General features: G+C 41.1%; 1 protein-coding gene and 1 long non-coding RNA gene across 2 annotated transcripts; one reads left to right on the top strand and one right to left on the bottom strand.

Moving 5' to 3' along the window:
- Positions 1-444: 444 nt before the first annotated feature.
- LOC143119377 (uncharacterized) lies at positions 445-1,106 on the bottom strand. The gene is made up of 2 exons (XR_012986282.1): positions 842-1,106; positions 445-664 (listed from the first exon to the last, which is right to left on the bottom strand). It is a non-coding gene; the product is annotated as an uncharacterized LOC143119377 (long non-coding RNA).
- Positions 1,107-2,481: 1,375 nt separating this feature from the next.
- On the top strand, positions 2,482-3,326 carry afp4 (antifreeze protein type IV). Its single transcript, XM_076280843.1, has 3 exons — positions 2,482-2,530; positions 2,657-2,807; positions 3,107-3,326. Exons 1-3 carry the CDS (start codon positions 2,482-2,484, stop codon positions 3,324-3,326), a joined length of 420 nt encoding a protein of 139 aa, XP_076136958.1.
- Positions 3,327-18,541: the final 15,215 nt, after the last annotated feature.

Here is an 18,541-nt window from a genome sequence, read left to right as displayed (position 1 = left end):
TCATAATGGTATGTATCTACATAAGAGTGACATGACACTGCCACTGTATGGCCCATTGAGTCTGGAATGTGAACTTTCCATTTCCCCCCATTAAATAGACTGGTCTATAATGACAGAAACATTAATTGTAAGTAGGTGTGATGAAGCTGGAAGGATTTCATAATGGTATGTATCTACATAAGAGTGACATGACACTGCCACTGTATGGCCCATTGAGTCTGGAATGTGACCTTTTCTGATGCACACACAGATTTAAGTGCTTATGCCTTTTAAAAATAACAGGTGCAAATGGCTGAAATGGCCCATTTTGAGTCTGGAATGTGACATTTTCATACACATTCATTGGAATGGCTTTATTTGGTTCTACAATGTGATTACTGTGCGACACAAGCCTTTCCATGTCCCCCTCATTATACTGATTTATAAATAAAGAAACATAAAATGTAATGTTTAACACTTTTATTACAAAACACAGGAATAGTGTCAGCAAGACACGTCATATACGTAATACAACCAACACAATGTTGATAGAAGCATATATTTAACTTTGTCTTTGGTTTTGGCCAAACTTTTCTAGAACACCACTTCTTAGTCGTTTTCATCTTCCTCTTTTGGACATCCAAGACGGAGTTCTTCACATCCAGCTTCTAAAATGCATTTTCTTCTAAAGATGTTAGAAGATATGCGTTGCATAGAATACTAGAAGCAGATCAACACTCACAGACAACAGTCACGTCGCTATTGTTTTTAGCACACTGGTAGCTAGTTGCTAGCCTTCGAGTTAAAAATGCATTTGCAAACAAGTCTGTACACGACCAAACATACTGAAATGTGAACGTACCGTTTTCGTATTCTATTTTCTACTTCTGTCGCCTCTTTCTGGAGCTCCAGGAGCTTGTTTAGATGAGCTATGAGCTTGTTCTCATGTTCTAGGAAAACGTCCAGCATTAGCATGGAAGCTGCTGCACTGGTGGCATCCATGTTCTTTCCAACTCGTCCTGTAGCAAAAGCCCAAAGACGCATTTGGAACACTATAAGTGGCAATTACGTCACGTTTACGCGTCAGAGCAACTCGGGCGGCGGATTTACATGACATCTCGAAAGCAGCATAACTCCATAGACAATGAAATAAACAACCTTGCTGCTTCAGGTTTTGCAGTCTCCGTTACATGACATCAGCCCCCCACAAAGGAAATAGGTAAACACAATGTGTTAATTGGTTAATATTTAGTAAAGCGTTATGTATTTGTGTTATGACATGTGTTATCCTACTTTTACTTTACTTTTCTGGCTAACTCCATCCTCGTTCGTTTCCATCGTCTCTCGCGCTGGTTTCACTGCAAACTGCGCACAGCCAATGGGCATATGAAACGTCATCACGTAGCATTACGGCACAGTGGTCATGGGAAATGTAGGAAGCACTGCCAGGGTGATATATGACCAAGAACAGAGCCTTATCATGCATGTAATGTCTCATGCATTACCGGCCAAACTGGCTAGTATGTTTTTATTAACACCCGCCAAAATGAATTTTAACCCTCATTTGGCTGGTTGGCGGGTGTTCATTTAGAACCCTGTTGGCATGGTTTAATTTTTATGCTCATTGGGCTCAATGCAAATCAAAACCTTAGCAGAGGTGCCAACAATTCTGGAGGGTACTGTAGCTTCTCAAACTTCTCTATTATCTAACAAATTTTGCAAAGACATCTCCAAAAGTTAAAGTTAAAGTAAAAACGTAACTTCTTGTCCATAAATATTATATATAAATAAATATTCTTTGTATGTTATTGTATAATATTGATATACAGTATGTATAGTTACACAGTTGTTACGTATTTATTGTGTCAAATACAAATTATATGCTCTTCGTCTGTTGCTTAATGGGATGGAGTCAAAGACTGGTGATCAACTAAAGGAATGATCGCTCCATGTTGTGTTCAGAGAAAATAATTAAAGCGATGACTGTACTGCTGATGATACATGTACTTTAGAGAACCTGAAAATAACTGATAGTGAAAAAACACTTCATCATATTAGCAATAGCTTAAACATACCCACATGACTGTCTTCAGAGAGTCTTGGACTTTGAGAAGACACTCAGGCTCATTTTAGCCTAACATATCAAAGTTCGGCCAACTCACCAGTCTGACCCTCTTTACTGCTCTCAGTCTGGTGATTTCATCAAGTGCACAATCTAATCCTAATCTTGTCCATCTGGTTTGAACCCCATTCTTTGAGGCAATATAAAAGCTCTCCGCTGCAAGAAGAGGACACAACAAGCTGGTAGAACCTCTGGAGTAAAGGTATGTCTAAGTTACTTGCTTTTCATTAATCCTCTGTTTTGTTCCTTATTGTTACAGTGACTATGACTGTCATCTTAAAAGGATGTAACTAGGGTGATGCATTTGTGCCTAAAATGCAATAATAATAATAAGATGTACATTTGTTCTAGAGATCAGCTGGCCTCATCATCCTGCAACAATGAAGTTCACTCTTGCTATCACCCTTCTGATGCTGGTTATTTCTCACGGTAAACATCTACCTCTGTTCCAAGTTAAATCTGTGACCAATTTAAATGCAAGCCTGAGAGAAATTATTTAATTAATGTCTTTGATTGTGTCCTTGTGTCTGACTGTGGCATTTTGTTTTTCCCCAGGCACTGAGTCTGCATCTATGGTGAAGCGTGATGTGCCCGCGGAGATTGAGAAGATCACCAAGTACCTCCAGGACCTGAGCAGCATGCTCACCACCACCACCGCTGAACTGGTGGAGAAGATTAAGGCCGCTGACTTGACCAGCCAGGCTGAGTGAGTATCCACAAAAGAGCAGCATTACAGAGACTCTGATGTGTAGAGCTTAACCACGGTTGTGTGTGTGTTTGTTTGTTTGTTTGTTTCTGTGTGTGTTTATTTGTTTGTTATTTTGTATGTATGCTTGTGTTTGTTTGTTTTTGTACAAAAGTTTAAAAGATTGTCAGCAAATGAGCAGACACCAATAAATAAATGGAAAGCAATTTATTTAATTGCAAAAACTTTCTTGATTATGCCACGAATGTCAAATGATCATGTGCTAAATGTGGCTAACGCTTCCCTCTCCTCTGCTTTAGGGCTTACCTTCAGGAGGTCAAGGCTCAGGTGCAGCCACTGCTGGAGAAGGTCCAAGAACAGCTGAAGCCCCTGACAGCCAACATTGATGAGAAGCTCAAGCCCCTGTCAGGGCCCATCCTGTCCCAGATCCAGCCTCTCGCTGCCTCTGTCGAGGCCCAGGTGGAGGATCTCCTCAGGAAGGTGATGGACCACACCAAGGCCCTGCTCCCTCCTCAGTAAATCAACAGGCCCCTGCTGACTCCAAATGTGCATGATCTTGAAGACAAAAACTTTTGTTGTTGCATCATGTCATGTATTACTGCTATGCTGCTCTGCTGAGCCCCTCTCAGCCTTGGAATGAGTTTACTGATTATTTATCTGAATCATTAAAACGCTTCAGTGGTGACCATCTAATGCGTGTGATGTGTTTGTGGAAGAATGGCTTCTCTAGAATGGTGTATGTTCTGTGATGAAAATGTTGAAAAACAAAAACTCAAAAGTGGTCTGTGGTTACAAATATCCACTGTGATGGTTTAATCACTGAAACCATGATCAATGGATCATGTGCATTAATGCATCTGATGGATCAGCAGAGTTTAGATGTGGATTTAGGCAAACAATATCAGGTAGTGAACTTAAGTAAACATACAGAAAAGCGTTGACCTGATATTTCTGTCAAAGCAGGGCTTAACATATGCATATACAAACAGCCACCAGTGCAAATAGTGTGTTATTCTATATAAAATCAGTACCTCTACCCCTAAGATTATATGTCACTCATATGCAATCAGTACCACATGCTGTGAGACATACAGAAAAGGTAAAGATAAACCTAGCCGACAAATGCTATGAAAACAGTGATTTCTTTAATGTGTTCAGAATGTATGACTGTCTTCTTGTATCTCTGCTTTATAGTCAGTACAGCTTTACAAAGGTCTCTGTAACAAGGAAGAAATATTTTTTACTTCACTTTGGGCAAAAATAGCCCAATCTAAGACCTAATGCATGTTTGAAATTGACACAAAAGGTACATTAATGGTACTGTACATCAAACATTATTTCAATGCTTTATGACAAACCAAGTTGTCAATGGTGTCTTTCTACAATCCATTGATTAAAGGTGCTCTAAGCCATCTAAGCCACGCGCTAAAACATTTTATGTCACTTACTGCAAACATCACCTAACCAACCACTAGCTGTCTGTGCCCTGAATACACTGTAAAAAACGTAATCTCTGTGGACAGCACAGGCTCCAAAACCAGCAACAAAAACAACCGGCAAACCTAGCCCATAAAAACATAACAAACTGTTCCAGCAAATCACAGACGAGATGCGCGTTTAGGAGAGTTTCAATCGCACGGGAGCAACACGGGAGGGAGGGGGAGGAAGTAGCGAACTAGCTCTCTGTTTTGTTTGAAAGTCAACAGAAGTGACGTTACATCGCTTAGAGCACCTTTAAACGACATGTAGCCTTACTGTGTGCTGTAGATTGTGCTATCACTGTGCTTAATGCATCATCAATAACCATAGTGTTGTGATGCAGATGTTGCTGTCTCCAAATCTCTGAAGTACAAAAGAGGAATCTTAGTGATTCAGAATTCATTTCTGCCACTTGTTATGATGACATGAACTGACATGACCAGCATGTAATTGTTGTAGATATGGTGAGAGCAATACGCTGCATAAAATGGATGTGGTAAAAGATGTGGTGTTAACGTTTGAAAGACAATAGCTTCTCCAAATATCTGCCTGTGTTTCACTTCATTCTAAAACAGCACAATATAATCAGATTTAAATTAACTGTGATCTCTGACCTGCAGTATAATAGTCTTCTCTAATAATACGATAAAGGGCTACAGATAAGGGACAGAGAAGTCTTCTGTTTGAATGATTAGACTCTTCAGACAACTAACTGACCACAAAAAAGAGATTGTAGACGATTGAATGGTGTGGAATTTGACATAAAATAATTCCAGCAAACGTGCTGTTTTAATATGCAGAACGAAACAGGATAAATGGCTTAATTTCCGTGTTCAAACTAGCCAATAATTGTCTTGAGGTCTGCAAAAAGATTAAATACCTTGGTCATTTTATTACAGATTATATGAATGATGATGATGACATATACAGACAGTGTTGTAAGTTATATGCACAGGCAAACACCATAGCACGTAAGTTTAGCTACTGTTCCAGTCAAGTTAAAGTGGCTGGGTTCAAAGCTTACTGCACACCACTCTATACTGCCCATCTGTGGTCTTCTTACAAAAAATCCAGCATGCAGAAGTTACAAGTTGCCTACAATGATGCAATGCAAATTTTACTCAAGGTTCCCAGAGGAGGGAGTGCTAGTCAGATGTTTGTATCTGCAGGAGTAAGCACACTGAAAGCACTTTTAAGAAATTTGATGTTTAAGTTCATGCAACGTCTGGATGAGTCAACCAACAGTATCATGGAGGCACTCTCAAATCCATCTGTGAGCTGCTCCAGGTACACATCCAGTCTGAGAGTGCATTGGCTGAAATGTCTGTATGTATTTTAATTGTTGTATTTGTTTTTCTTCTTGTTTGTCTGCTTGTTTTGTTTTGTTTGTCTTTATCTGTTCTGTCTTGCGTAGCTTTTGGACATGAGTCTGGCAATTAAACTGAATTGAATTGAAATTGAATTGAATCAACCATTACCTAAATATCACTGTGTTAGATTTGAAGGATTTTGGTTAATGAAGGTAAGATGTTTTGCATGTAATTGTAATAACAACTGTAATTTAGATGAAGCTCTATGCTGAATGTTTTTGACAGACAGAATCAGTTTTCAGGTAAATGTCACTGTGACCCACCAGGAAGATTTCTGACTTTAAATTTGTTTTGCACGTAGTTTGAAAGAGAGAAAGAGAGAGAGAGAGAGAGAGATGACTCTACATTCTCCAGTTGCGGGGGTCAGAGGTCATGCTGGGCACCTCTGGGTCTCCGTGGCATGAAGATGGCACAGAATCAATCTGTGGTTGTTCCAGTCTTCTGCCTTCCTATCTTGTCCAACCAACAATCTACATTTGATGGCTGAGAAGAACTCTATCTATACTATTTAGCAATCTTGCAGTAAATCTGTGGCCTGTGTAATGCTAATCTTGCAGTAAATCTATGGCCTGTGTAATGATTAATGCTAATCAATGTATTTTATGTTAATTCAGTGTCCCGCTGGCAGGACGGTTATCCCCCCTCCCCCACTTCTCTAGAAAATCACTTGCACATCAGAAACAACAACTTGCATTTACATATAGTGCAAAGCACCCCAAGCACTATGTACTGTAAATGCAACCTCACAATAAGTTGATTATTAACACATTTTCATATTATTTTTATATACTTTTCAGATCTGACTATCTTAAAGACTTTAAAATGAAGACACTGACTCTGACCATTAAAGGTGTTTTCAGCAAGAGCTGAGTTTTATTTGTTTCTTTTAAGAAATCTCCTTAGCATCTGTCTGAGGGGAATGCAGGTGGTGGACTCCTCCTGAGCAACTGGGCAGTCCTGGGTGGTGGTGGGGGCCGTCCGCTTTGTACATCTGAACCTGCTCCAGACCCTTCTCCAGAATGGCTTGGAAGTCCCCTCGGTCCTTCCCAAAGAAGTGGGGGTCTCAGGTACAGTGGGGGTGTCAGGCGTGTCAGGGGCATCAAAAGTGAAGGACAGTGTCTCCTCATGCACCATCTGGATGCTGTTTTCAAAGCTTATGGTTAACAACAGGGACTGATCATCTGTTGTAACATCCGTCTGCACAGTGAGGCCACAGGCAGGGTCCTCCACATCAGTTGCCGGGGTCAGGAGATCCTGGGTGGCTTGAGTAAGGGTAGCGGTCTCAACAGCCTGCTTCAGAGACATCAGAGAGGCCTCAGAGGATGACTGCTGGGGAGATGCTCGCTGCTCCACAGCGTGGTCTGATGTCTGATCCTCAGCGAGATGGACATCATCCACCAAGACGTCGTCGTCGTCATCCAGCAGGACTTCCTGGGATGTTGCCTCATTAGCGCTTTTGGCAGGGGGCTCATCCTCCACCTGTTCTTCCTCCTGTTGGGCAACCTCCTCTGGCATCAGGTTGTCCTCATTGATAAAGAGGAGAACGGGGGTCACCTCACCAGACCTGGGTTCAGGGAGGGGACTGGGTACCTGGGAGGTGGGCTCCTGGGTCTCGGCCCAACAAAGTCGGGGGCTGGGCGATTTGCCCGCGGGAAGTGGTGACTTGTCACCAGCACTGCTGTCGTTGTCGATGTGTTCCATCATGTTTCTCCAATAAAATGTCCGTATAGCAAAGTAGCTTAACAAGAAGTGACAAACAACAAGTTGGACAGCTCTATTTATAGCCCATCGCCATTGTGACGCAATTATATCGAAGTAGGCTACGTAGAAAATGTCGAATTATGGATGTATTGTTGCGTCTACATATTGCAGTAGGTAGCCCTACCTCTAACTCTGGCTAGGCCTAGCCTACGTTTCTTTGTAACAAAACATATACAATTCATACAACGAATGTATTATTCTAATAACCTCTCCCAGCTTAGGCTGTTATACGTTTCGCCGATATATATCGATTAACGGATGAATTATGTCCGCCGAGACTGCCAATCTGTGAAGCATCAGTGTGACTCGGATTGTTATTTTGATCTGGCTGCATCATCATAAGGAGCCCACGCTGTCGAGCCGTCTTTTAAAACTTGACTATCCGCGAAATGAGTAACATTGTAACCCTGTAATGTGCAAATAAACATGACTATGCTTTTGGACCAGTTAGGTGCGATGTGATGACTATAGATTCAAGTGTAGTAGCCTATAGCAGGGGTTCCCAAACTTTTCAACCCGCGACCCCCAAAATAACCGTGCCAGAGACTGGCGACCCACACTATCCCTGGATGTGACTCAAAAAATAAAATAAAATGTGCGCACCGGCCATACGCACTAGGCTTATCCAAACACGGGCTTAACGACAACACAAAAGAACAGAGCAGCCTGTTATGATTTTACATATAGAACTTTACTATATATATAGAACTTTACTATATGATAAAAGCAGAATACCTTAGTCAAAAAATAATATCCATGAGTGCACATTATTGCTGTCATGTGCAAACTTAACTTTGAAACATTACTTTAATTTCCATTTTAAAGCAACACCAAAGCACTTTTCCTGTCGCACGCACGCTTGTTTATCCAGCACTGGCTTTGGAAATAACGATGTCTACAGACAAGGTAGAGTATAATGTATTGCGACATCAGAAGCAAGTCAAATTTGTAGTTTCTTATGTCTCATTCCATCGAACTACAGATCCGCTACCCGATCTGGCAAACTTGCATAGTGCGGTTATAGCCGATAGAGGGTCGCGAAGAGAATGCAGAAGTGCTGTTCACCCTGTTACGAGTTGATGATTTTGGAAACAATATTTTAATGTACAAAAAAATCTTTGGTGTTGCTTTAACAGAAGAATATCTCGGTCAGGGTAATATCCACAAACTGCTAAGATGGATGCGCGCTATGCGCGGAACACAGCAAGTCCATTCTTGGTTTAATTGTGGAGACGGCCACACGGAGATCATCCTCCACATTTAGACGCGATCTGTATTTGTTTTTAATATATGTCAGTGCAAAGAACGGCGTCAGTACGTCCATCGCGGCCTTGTATAGCTGTGGACATTCCCTCTCGACTGAAATCCAGAACTCAGCAAGCGTCTTGGAATTAAAATCTGTCTTTAAAGTGCGGTCACATGACAGCTCAACCAGTGCGTCCTCCATGCCGGCTGACAGATGACTTGCGGTGGTTACAGTGAATGGTGATCTTATCCAGTTATAATTTTTCAGAATTGTATTTTTTCCAAATGTATTTGATTTATAGAAATCATTTCGCGACCCACCCCTCGCCGTCGGGTCGCGACCCCCACTTTGGGAACCCCTGGCCTATAGGCCTATCAGAAAGTTAGAAGACTAGCCTAATATTAAGCCATGTTTAGAGTTATGTTTTAAATAAACTGGCTAAATAAATAAATAAATAAATAAAGGAAATGTATCCTCTCATACAAAAACACTGTATCAAGTAATACATTAGATAAATAATTCTAGGTGCACCCTTATGAATTTAACTATTGCAGTAGGGCCTACTTAACATTTTATGGAAGATGTGTTACTGTCAGAACCTTGAGGATTTCAACCAAAGGCAGTTGGTTCTCAATAATATAGCCTGTTGTTGTTTGATACAAGATCCTTACAATTTTCATTTCACCATTTTCTTCTTTGGAAATATAGTAGGCCTAGTTGCTGATGGTAAGCTCAAGGTTGTGAAATAAAACTTTCATGAAATTTTAACTCTGGGAGTTGGAAGCTTTTGTAACATGGGCTGTCAACGTTGGACACCAGAATGAGGTGCTGCTTCAGAACAGAAATTAAAGGGGTCATTTCAATTACACAGAGGGAAGATGTTACATTTCTCTGTGCAATTGGCTGGGGACTTCTCCCTTGGTAGCTGATTAACAACCAAGACGAACTAGCATAATACAATATGACACAGGATACAAAGCAATCCAAAATTGAGTCGAGAGTGCACAACAAGAAAATAATTACAAATTAGTGGGAGGAACATGTCAAATTTACAAAGGTACAGTACAAGGCTTGGCAGCCTGGGATTCAGGCACAGTTACTGCATGGATTGCTCATGCCATCTCAGCACAAAACTTAAGGTTTCTCATTCTCATAGGACTCAAGCACTAAACACAGACAATCACTACTAATCAACCAACCAGCTACTTGTGTGAGAGCTGTGCTCTGCTTTGCGCTAGGTATACATTGAGGTGTACCCATGCTTGCCTGAGTTCATAATTGTTGCCACTGCCAGCTCCCAAATCTCCCTCCATCAAAAACATACAAAGAAAATACAAAGTGTATGTGAGTCTGAGGTTTCTGATTCATTTGAATGTCTGAAAAGTCTTTTATTCAACGTAATTTCCACCACAGCTGTAACTTTGTCAAAATATGCAAAATAAGTGGAAAAAAACCATAGTTGTGAGTATTTTGGATACATTGTGCCCTATCTCCAAAAGTATCTGGGTATGGCAATGGAATGTGATTATATATGGCTGAAAACTGTGAGAATGTCATTTCCATCACAGTCATTTCCACCACAAATTGAGGTCATTTCCACCACAAAGTCAGCAAGACAGTGATGCAATGTCATTTCCACCACAGTCATTTCCACCACAAATTGACCATCACAACATATGTTTTAAGGGGAAAAAACATAATTCCAGGTAGCATAGACTTATACTATTTTCAGAAACTATAATCCATACTTCATTATTAATAGAAAAACATGTGAGTGACTTTAATAATTTATGTATACTTTAAATAAAGAGTATTTTTGATTATGAAAAACATAATTCATTGTACCGAGCAACTTCAAGCAATATACATTTAATTCACAAAGTCTTAGGATTTGTTATGTGATATGATTAGGTAGTCATAGACATGGTAACTGATATATAATGTAACATAATGAATTATATTGTATAATCTGCAAATAAAGGACATAATTTGAGGTGTGGTGGAAATGACATTTTTCCCTTATGCTTTAGAAAACTGATAAAAAATAACAATATTCCATGTCATGCAATTGTGCCCAGTATCATACTTTGTTTCAAGACATATTAATGAGTGTATCAATGATTTTGAATGTGTGTTTGGAGATAATTAATTTTCTAAAAGTTGAAAGGCCAAAAGTGCCTGTAGTTGGAGAATCACCCACAAACAGCCAGCCAGTGCAAATAGTGTGTTATTCTATATAAAATCAGTACCTCTACCCCTAAGATTATATGTCACTCATATGCAATCAGTATCACATGCTGTGAGACATACAGAAAAGGTAAAGATAAACCTGGCCGACAAATGCTATGAAAACAGTGATTTCTTTAATGTCTTCAGAATTTATGACTGTCTTCCTGTATCTGTGCTGTATAGTCAGTGCAGCTTTACAAAGGTCTCTGGTAGAAGTAACAAGAATAAATATTTTTTACTTCACTTTGGGCAAAAATATGCCCAATCTAATACATGTTTGAAATTGACACAAAAGGTATATTAATGGTACTGTACATCAAACATTATTTCAGTGCTTTATGACAAACCAAGTTGTCAATGGTGTCTTTCTACAATCCATTGATTAAAGGTGCTCTAAGCCATCTAAGCCACGCGTTTTTTAGGCTAAAACATTTTATGTCACTTACTGCAAACATCTAGCCTGGCGAGCCAGACCCACATTAAAATGTAGGGTCTGGGCACTCACCGTTCGCAGTGCTCAGTCCGAGGGTCGGGATAATCAGTTGTCTTTCAAATTCCCTCTGCACGCAATAGGACGCAATAGGATATTTGTTTTCAAGTAGCAGGGAATTCAAGCCAAACCGTTGCAACTCTGCCATCAATCATTATGTTAAGCCCAACAAACGACTATATACACGATTTCAATGCCAGATTTAGTTTTGATTTCTAGAGCTCACAAGTCAACGGAGAGTTGCTAGACTAGCCCTGGCAGCAAATGTAATTTGCTGCCGCTAGGGGCGCGTCTAGATTTCTAGGCTAGCAAACATCACCTAACCAACCACTTGCTGTCTGTGCCCTGAATACACTGTAAAAAACGCAATCTCTGTGGACAGCACAGGCTCCAAAACCAGCAACAAAAACAACCTGGGCAAACCTAGCCCATAAAAACATAACAAACTGTTCCAGCAAATCACAGACGAGATGCGCGTTAAGGAAAGTTTCAATCGCACGGGAGCAACACAGGAGGGAGGGGGAGGAAGTAGCGAACTAGCTCTCTGTTTTGTTTGAAAGTCAACAGAAGTGACGTACATCGCTTAGAGCACCTTTAAACGACATGTAGCCTTACTGTGTGCTGTAGATTGTGCTATCACTGTGCTTAATGCATCATCACTAACCATAGTGTTGTGATGCAGATGTTGCTGTCTCCAAATCTCTGAAGTACAAAAGAGGAATCTCAGTGATTCAGAATTCATTTCTGCCACTTGTTATGATGACATGAACTGACATGACCAGCATGTTATTGTTGTAGATATGGTGAGAGTAATCTAAGTTTGCACGCTGCATAAAATTGATGTGGTAAAAGATGTGGTGTTACGTTTGATAGATAATAGCTTCTCCGAATATCTGCCTGTGTTTCACTTCATTCTAAAACAGCACAATACAATCAGATTGAAATTAACTGTGATCTCTGACCTGCAGTATAATAGTCTTCTCTAATAATACGATAAAGGGCTACAGATAACGGACAGAGAAGTCTTCTGTTTGAATGATTAGACTCTTCAGACAAAAGTCAAAGTCAAAGTCAAAGTCAGCTTTATTGTCAATTTCTTCACATGTTCCAGACATACAAAGAGATCGAAATTACGTTTCTCACTATCCCACGGTGGAGACAAGACATATTTTACCAATTTTAAGTCCACAGACAAACATAACATTCAAGTAAACAAAAAAGTAAGTAAATAAGTAAATAAGAGGGCACATATAATGAAAAAATAAGAGCAGCAAAATTTGGTTGAAATTGTGCATAGACAGTCAATAAAATAAAATACTAGTGCAAAGTCAGGCCAATAAGAGGCTGAGGTAGTTCTGTTTGACCTAAGTAAGAAATAAAGTGGCATAGTGGTGCAAGTTATGTAAGAGCAGCAGAAGTGTTGTGTTTTCAGGACAACAGCAACAAGTTGCAAAGTGTACAAGTGTGCAAGTGGAGTGGTGCAGGCGGCCATTGTGGGTCCAATGTCCAGGATGTTATGTAGCTGAGGGTGGAGGGGGGAGAGGAGGGAGAGAGTTCAGCATCCTAACAGCTTGGTGTATGAAGCTGTTGGTGAGTCTGGTAGTGCGGGAGCGCAGGCTTCTGTACCTCTTCCCAGAGGGCAGTAGATCAAACAGATTGTGAGCGGGGTGACTTGCATCACTCACAATTTTGGTCGCCTTGCGGGTGAGGTGGGTGGTGTAAATGTCCTTCAGGGAGGGGAGTGAAGCACCAATAATCCTTCCAGCTGTGTTCACTATGCGCTGCAGGGCTTTCCTGTTGTATTCAGTGCAGCTTCCGCCCCACACAGCGATACAGCTGGAGAGGATGCTCTCAATGGTGCCTCGGTAGAATGTGGTCATGATGGCTGGTGGAGCACTTGCTCGCCTGAGTTTCCGCAGGAAGTACAGGCGGCGCTGAGCTCTCTTCACCAGTGATGCTGTGTTGGTGGTCCAGGAGAGGTCTTCACTGATGTGCACCCCCAGGAATTTGGTGCTGCTCGCTCTCTCCACCACAGCACCGTCGATGGTCAGTGGCAGGTGCTAAACTTACTAACTAACAACTAACTGACCACAAAAAAGAGATTGTAGACGATTGAATGGTGTGGAATTTGACATAAAATAATTCCAGCAAAAGTGCTGTTTTAATATGCAGAACGAAACAGGATAAATGGCTTAATTTCCCTGTGTTCAAACTAGCCAATAATTGTCTTGAGGTCTGCAAAAAGATTAAATACCTTGGTCATTTTATTACAGATTATATGAATGATGATGATGACATATACAGACAGTGTTGTAAGTTATATGCACAGGCAAACACCATAGCACGTAAGTTTAGCTACTGTTCCAGTCAAGTTAAAGTGGCTGGGTTCAAAGCTTACTGCACACCACTCTATACTGCCCATCTGTGGTCTTCTTACAAAAAATCCAGCATGCAGAAGTTACAAGTTGCCTACAATGATGCAATGCAAATTTTACTCAAGGTTCCCAGAGGAGGGAGTGCTAGTCAGATGTTTGTATCTGCAGGAGTAAGCACACTGAAAGCACTTTTAAGAAATTTGATGTTTAAGTTCATGCAACGTCTGGATGAGTCAACCAACAGTATCATGGAGGCACTCTCAAATCCATCTGTGAGCTGCTCCAGGTACACATCCAGTCTGAGAGTGCATTGGCTGAAATGTCTGTATGTATTTTAATTGTTGTATTTGTTTTTCTTCTTGTTTGTCTGCTTGTTTTGTTTTGTTTGTCTTTATCTGTTCTGTCTTGCGTAGCTTTTGGACATGAGTCTGGCAATTAAACTGAATTGAATTGAAATTGAATTGAATCAACCATTACCTAAATATCACTGTGTTAGATTTGAAGGATTTTGGTTAATGAAGGTAAGATGTTTTGCATGTAATTGTAATAACAACTGTAATTTAGATGAAGCTCTATGCTGAATGTTTTTGACAGACAGAATCAGTTTTAAGGTAAATGTCACTGTGACCCACCAGGAAGATTTCTGACTTTAAATTTGTTTTGCACGTAGTTTGAAAGAGAGAAAGAGAGAGAGAGAGAGAGATGACTCTACATTCTCCAGTTGCGGGGGTCAGAGGTCATGCTGGGCACCTCTGGGTCTCCGTGGCATGAAGATGGCACAGAATCAATCTGTGGTTGTTCCAGTCTTCTGCCCTCCTATCTTGTCCTACCAACAATCTACATTTGATGGCTGAGAAGAACTCTATCTATACTATTTAGCAATCGTGCAGTAAATCTGTGGCCTGTGTAACAATATAATGCTAATCAATGTATTTTATGTTAATTCAGTGTCCCGCTGGCAGGACGGTTATCCCCCCTCCCCCACTTCTCTAGAAAATCACTTGCACATCAGAAACAACAACTTGCATTTACATATAGTGCAAAGCACCCCAAGCACTATGTACTGTAAATGCAACCTCACAATAAGTTGATTATTAACACATTTTCATATTATTTTTATATACTTTTCAGATCTGACTATCTTAAAGACTTTAAAATGAAGACACTGACTCTGACCATTAAAGGTGTTTTCAGCAAGAGCTGAGTTTTATTTGTTTCTTTTAAGAAATCTCCTTAGCATCTGTCCGAGGGGAATGCAGGTGGTGGACTCCTCCTGAGCAACTGGGCAGTCCTGGGTGGTGGTGGGGGCTGTCCGCTTTGTACATCTGAACCTGCTCCAGACCCTTCTCCAGAATGGCTTGGAAGTCCCCTCGGTCCTTCCCAAAGAAGTGGGGGTCTCAGGTACAGTGGGGGTGTCAGGCGTGTCAGGGGCATCAAAAGTGAAGGACAGTGTCTCCTCATGCACCATCTGGATGCTGTTTTCAAAGCTTATGGTTAACAACAGGGACTGATCATCTGTTGTAACATCCGTCTGCACAGTGAGGCCACAGGCAGGGTCCTCCACATCAGTTGCCGGGGTCAGGAGATCCTGGGTGGCTTGAGTAAGGGTAGCGGTCTCAACAGCCTGCTTCAGAGACATCAGAGGCCTCAGAGGATGACTGCTGGGGAGATGCTCGCTGCTCCACAGCGTGGTCTGATGTCTGATCCTCAGCGAGATGGACATCATCCACCAAGACGTCGTCGTCGTCATCCAGCAGGACTTCCTGGGATGTTGCCTCATTAGCGCTTTTGGCAGGGGGCTCATCCTCCACCTGTTCTTCCTCCTGTTGGGCAACCTCCTCTGGCATCAGGTTGTCCTCATTGATAAAGAGGAGAACGGGGGTCACCTCACCAGACCTGGGTTCAGGGAGGGGACTGGGTACCTGGGAGGTGGGCTCCTGGGTCTCGGCCCAACAAAGTCGGGGGCTGGGCGATTTGCCCGCGGGAAGTGGTGACTTGTCACCAGCACTGCTGTCGTTGTCGATGTGTTCCATCATGTTTCTCCAATAAAATGTCCGTATAGCAAAGTAGCTTAACAAGAAGTGACAAACAACAAGTTGGACAGCTCTATTTATAGCCCATCGCCATTGTGACGCAATTATATCGAAGTAGGCTACGTAGAAAATGTCGAATTATGGATGTATTGTTGCGTCTACATATTGCAGTAGGTAGCCCTACCTCTAACTCTGGCTAGGCCTAGCCTACGTTTCTTTGTAACAAAACATATACAATTCATACAACGAATGTATTATTCTAATAACCTCTCCCAGCTTAGGCTGTTATACGTTTCGCCGATATATATCGATTAACGGATCAATTATGTCCGCCGAGACTGCCAATCTGTGTAGCATCAGTGTGACTCGGATTGTTATTTTGATCTGGCTGCATCATCATAAGGAGCCCACGCTGTCGAGCTGTCTTGACTATCCGCGAAATGAGTAACATTGTAACCCTGTAATGTGCAAATAAACATGACTATGCTTTTGGACCAGTTAGGTTCGATGTGATGACTATAGATTCAAGTGTAGTAGCCTATAGCAGGGGTTCCCAAACTTTTCAACCCGCGACCCCCAAAATAACCGTGCCAGAGACTGGCGACCCACACTATCCCTGGATGTGACTCAAAAAATAAAATAAAATGTGCGCACCGGCCATACGCACTAGGCTTATCCAAACACGGGCTTAACGACAACACAAAAGAACAGAGCAGCCTGTTATGATTTTACATATAGAACTTTACTATATATATAGAACTTTACTATATGATAAAAGCAGAATACCTTAGTCAAAAAATAATATCCATGAGTGCACATTATTGCTGTCATGTGCAAACTTAACTTTGAAACATTACTTTAATTTCCATTTTAAAGCAACACCAAAGCACTTTTCCTGTCGCACGCACGCTTGTTTATCCAGCACTGGCTTTGGAAATAACGATGTCTACAGACAAGGTAGAGTACGTTGCATGATTTTATGAAAGTATAATGTATTGCGACATCAGAAGCAAATCAAATTTGTACTTTCTTATGTCTCATTCCATCGAACTACAGATCCGCTACCCGATCTGGCAAACTTGCATAGTGCGGTTATAGCCGATAGAGGGTCGCGAAGAGAATGCAGAAGTGCTGTTCACCCTGTTACGAGTTGATGATTTTGGAAACAATATTTTAATGTACAAAAAATTATTTGGTGTTGCTTTAACAGAAGAATATCTCGGTCAGGGTAATATCCACAAACTGCTAATGAGATGGATGCGCGCTATGCGCGGAACACAGCAAGACCATTCTTGGTTTAATTGTGGAGACGGCCACACGGAGATCATCCTCCACATTTAGACGCGATCTGTATTTGTTTTTAATATATGTCAGTGCAAAGAACGGCGTCAGTACGTCCATCGCGGCCTTGTATAGCTGTGGATATTCCCTCTCGACTGAAATCCAGAACTCAGCAAGCGTCTTGGAATTAAAATCTGTCTTTAAAGTGCGGTCACATGACAGCTCAACCAGTGCGTCCTCCATGCCGACTGACAGATGACTTGCGGTGGTTACAGTGAATGGTGATCTTATCCAGTTATAATTTTTCAGAATTGTATTTTTTCCAAATGTATTTGATTTATAGAAATCATTTCGCGACCCACCCCTCGCCGTCGGGTCGCGACCCCCACTTTGGGAACCCCTGGCCTATAGGCCTATCAGAAAGTTAGAAGACTAGCCTAATATTAAGCCATGTTTAGAGTTATGTTTTAAATAAACTGGCTAAATAAATAAATAAATAAAGGAAATGTATCCTCTCATACAAAAACACTGTATCAAGTAATACATTAGATAAATAATTCTAGGTGCACCCTTATTAATGTAACTATTGCAGTAGGGCCTACTTAACATTTTATGGAAGATGTGTTACTGTCAGAACCTTGAGGATTTCAACCAAAGGCAGTTGGTTCTCAATAATATAGCCTGTTGTTGTTTGATACAAGATCCTTACCATTTTCATTTCACCATTTTCTTCTTTGGAAATATAGTAGGCCTAGTTGCTGATGGTAAGCTCAAGGTTGTGAAATAAAACTTTCATGAAATTTTAACTCTGGGAGTTGGAAGCTTTTGTAACATGGGCTGTCAACGTTGGACACCAGAATGAGGTGCTGCTTCAGAACAGAAATTAAAGGGGTCATTTCAATTACACAGAGGGAAGATGTTACATTTCTCTGTGCAATTGGCTGGGGACTTCTCCCTTGGTAGCTGATTAACAACCAAGACGAACTAGCATAATACAATATGACACAGGATACAAAGCAATCCAAAATTGAGTCGAGAGTGCACAACAAGAACATAATCACAAATTAGTGGGAGGAACATGTCAAATTTACAAAGGTACAGTACAAGGCTTGGCAGCCTGGGATTCAGGCACAGTTACTGCATGGATTGCTCATGCCATCTCAGCACAAAACTTAAGGTTTCTCATTCTCATAGGACTCAAGCACTAAACACAGACAAATCACTACTAATCAACCAACCAGCTACTTGTGTGAGAGCTGTGCTCTGCTTTGCGCTAGGTAAACATTGAGGTGTACCCATGCTTGCCTGAGTTCATAATTGTTGCCACTGCCAGCTCCCAAATCTCCCTCCATCAAAAACATACAAAGAAAATACAAAGTGTATGTGAGTCTGAGGTTTCTGATTCATTTGAATGTCTGAAAAGTCTTTTATTCAACGTAATTTCCACCACAGCTGTAACTTTGTCAAAAT

Source organism: Alosa pseudoharengus, unplaced genomic scaffold, assembly GCF_046254945.1.
Source record: "Alosa pseudoharengus isolate Yale_2024_CS ecotype anadromous, Long Island Sound unplaced genomic scaffold, YU_APseudo_1.1 YU_APseudo_1.1_scf_12, whole genome shotgun sequence".
Taxonomy (NCBI): Eukaryota; Metazoa; Chordata; class Actinopteri; order Clupeiformes; family Clupeidae; genus Alosa; species Alosa pseudoharengus.
Note: the sequence above shows the minus strand (reverse complement) of the source record. Positions and strands in the feature narration are given on the sequence as shown.

Bases quoted from the DNA above. Each gene is read 5' to 3' on its own strand.
- afp4 (XM_076280843.1), top strand. From the start codon at position 2,482: ATGAAGTTCACTCTTGCTATCACCCTTCTGATGCTGGTTATTTCTCAC. The intron at 2,531-2,656 runs GTAAACATCTAC...GTTTTTCCCCAG, and splicing joins GATGCTGGTTATTTCTCACG to GCACTGAGTCTGCATCTATG. The intron at 2,808-3,106 runs GTGAGTATCCAC...CCTCTGCTTTAG, and splicing joins GACTTGACCAGCCAGGCTGA to GGCTTACCTTCAGGAGGTCA.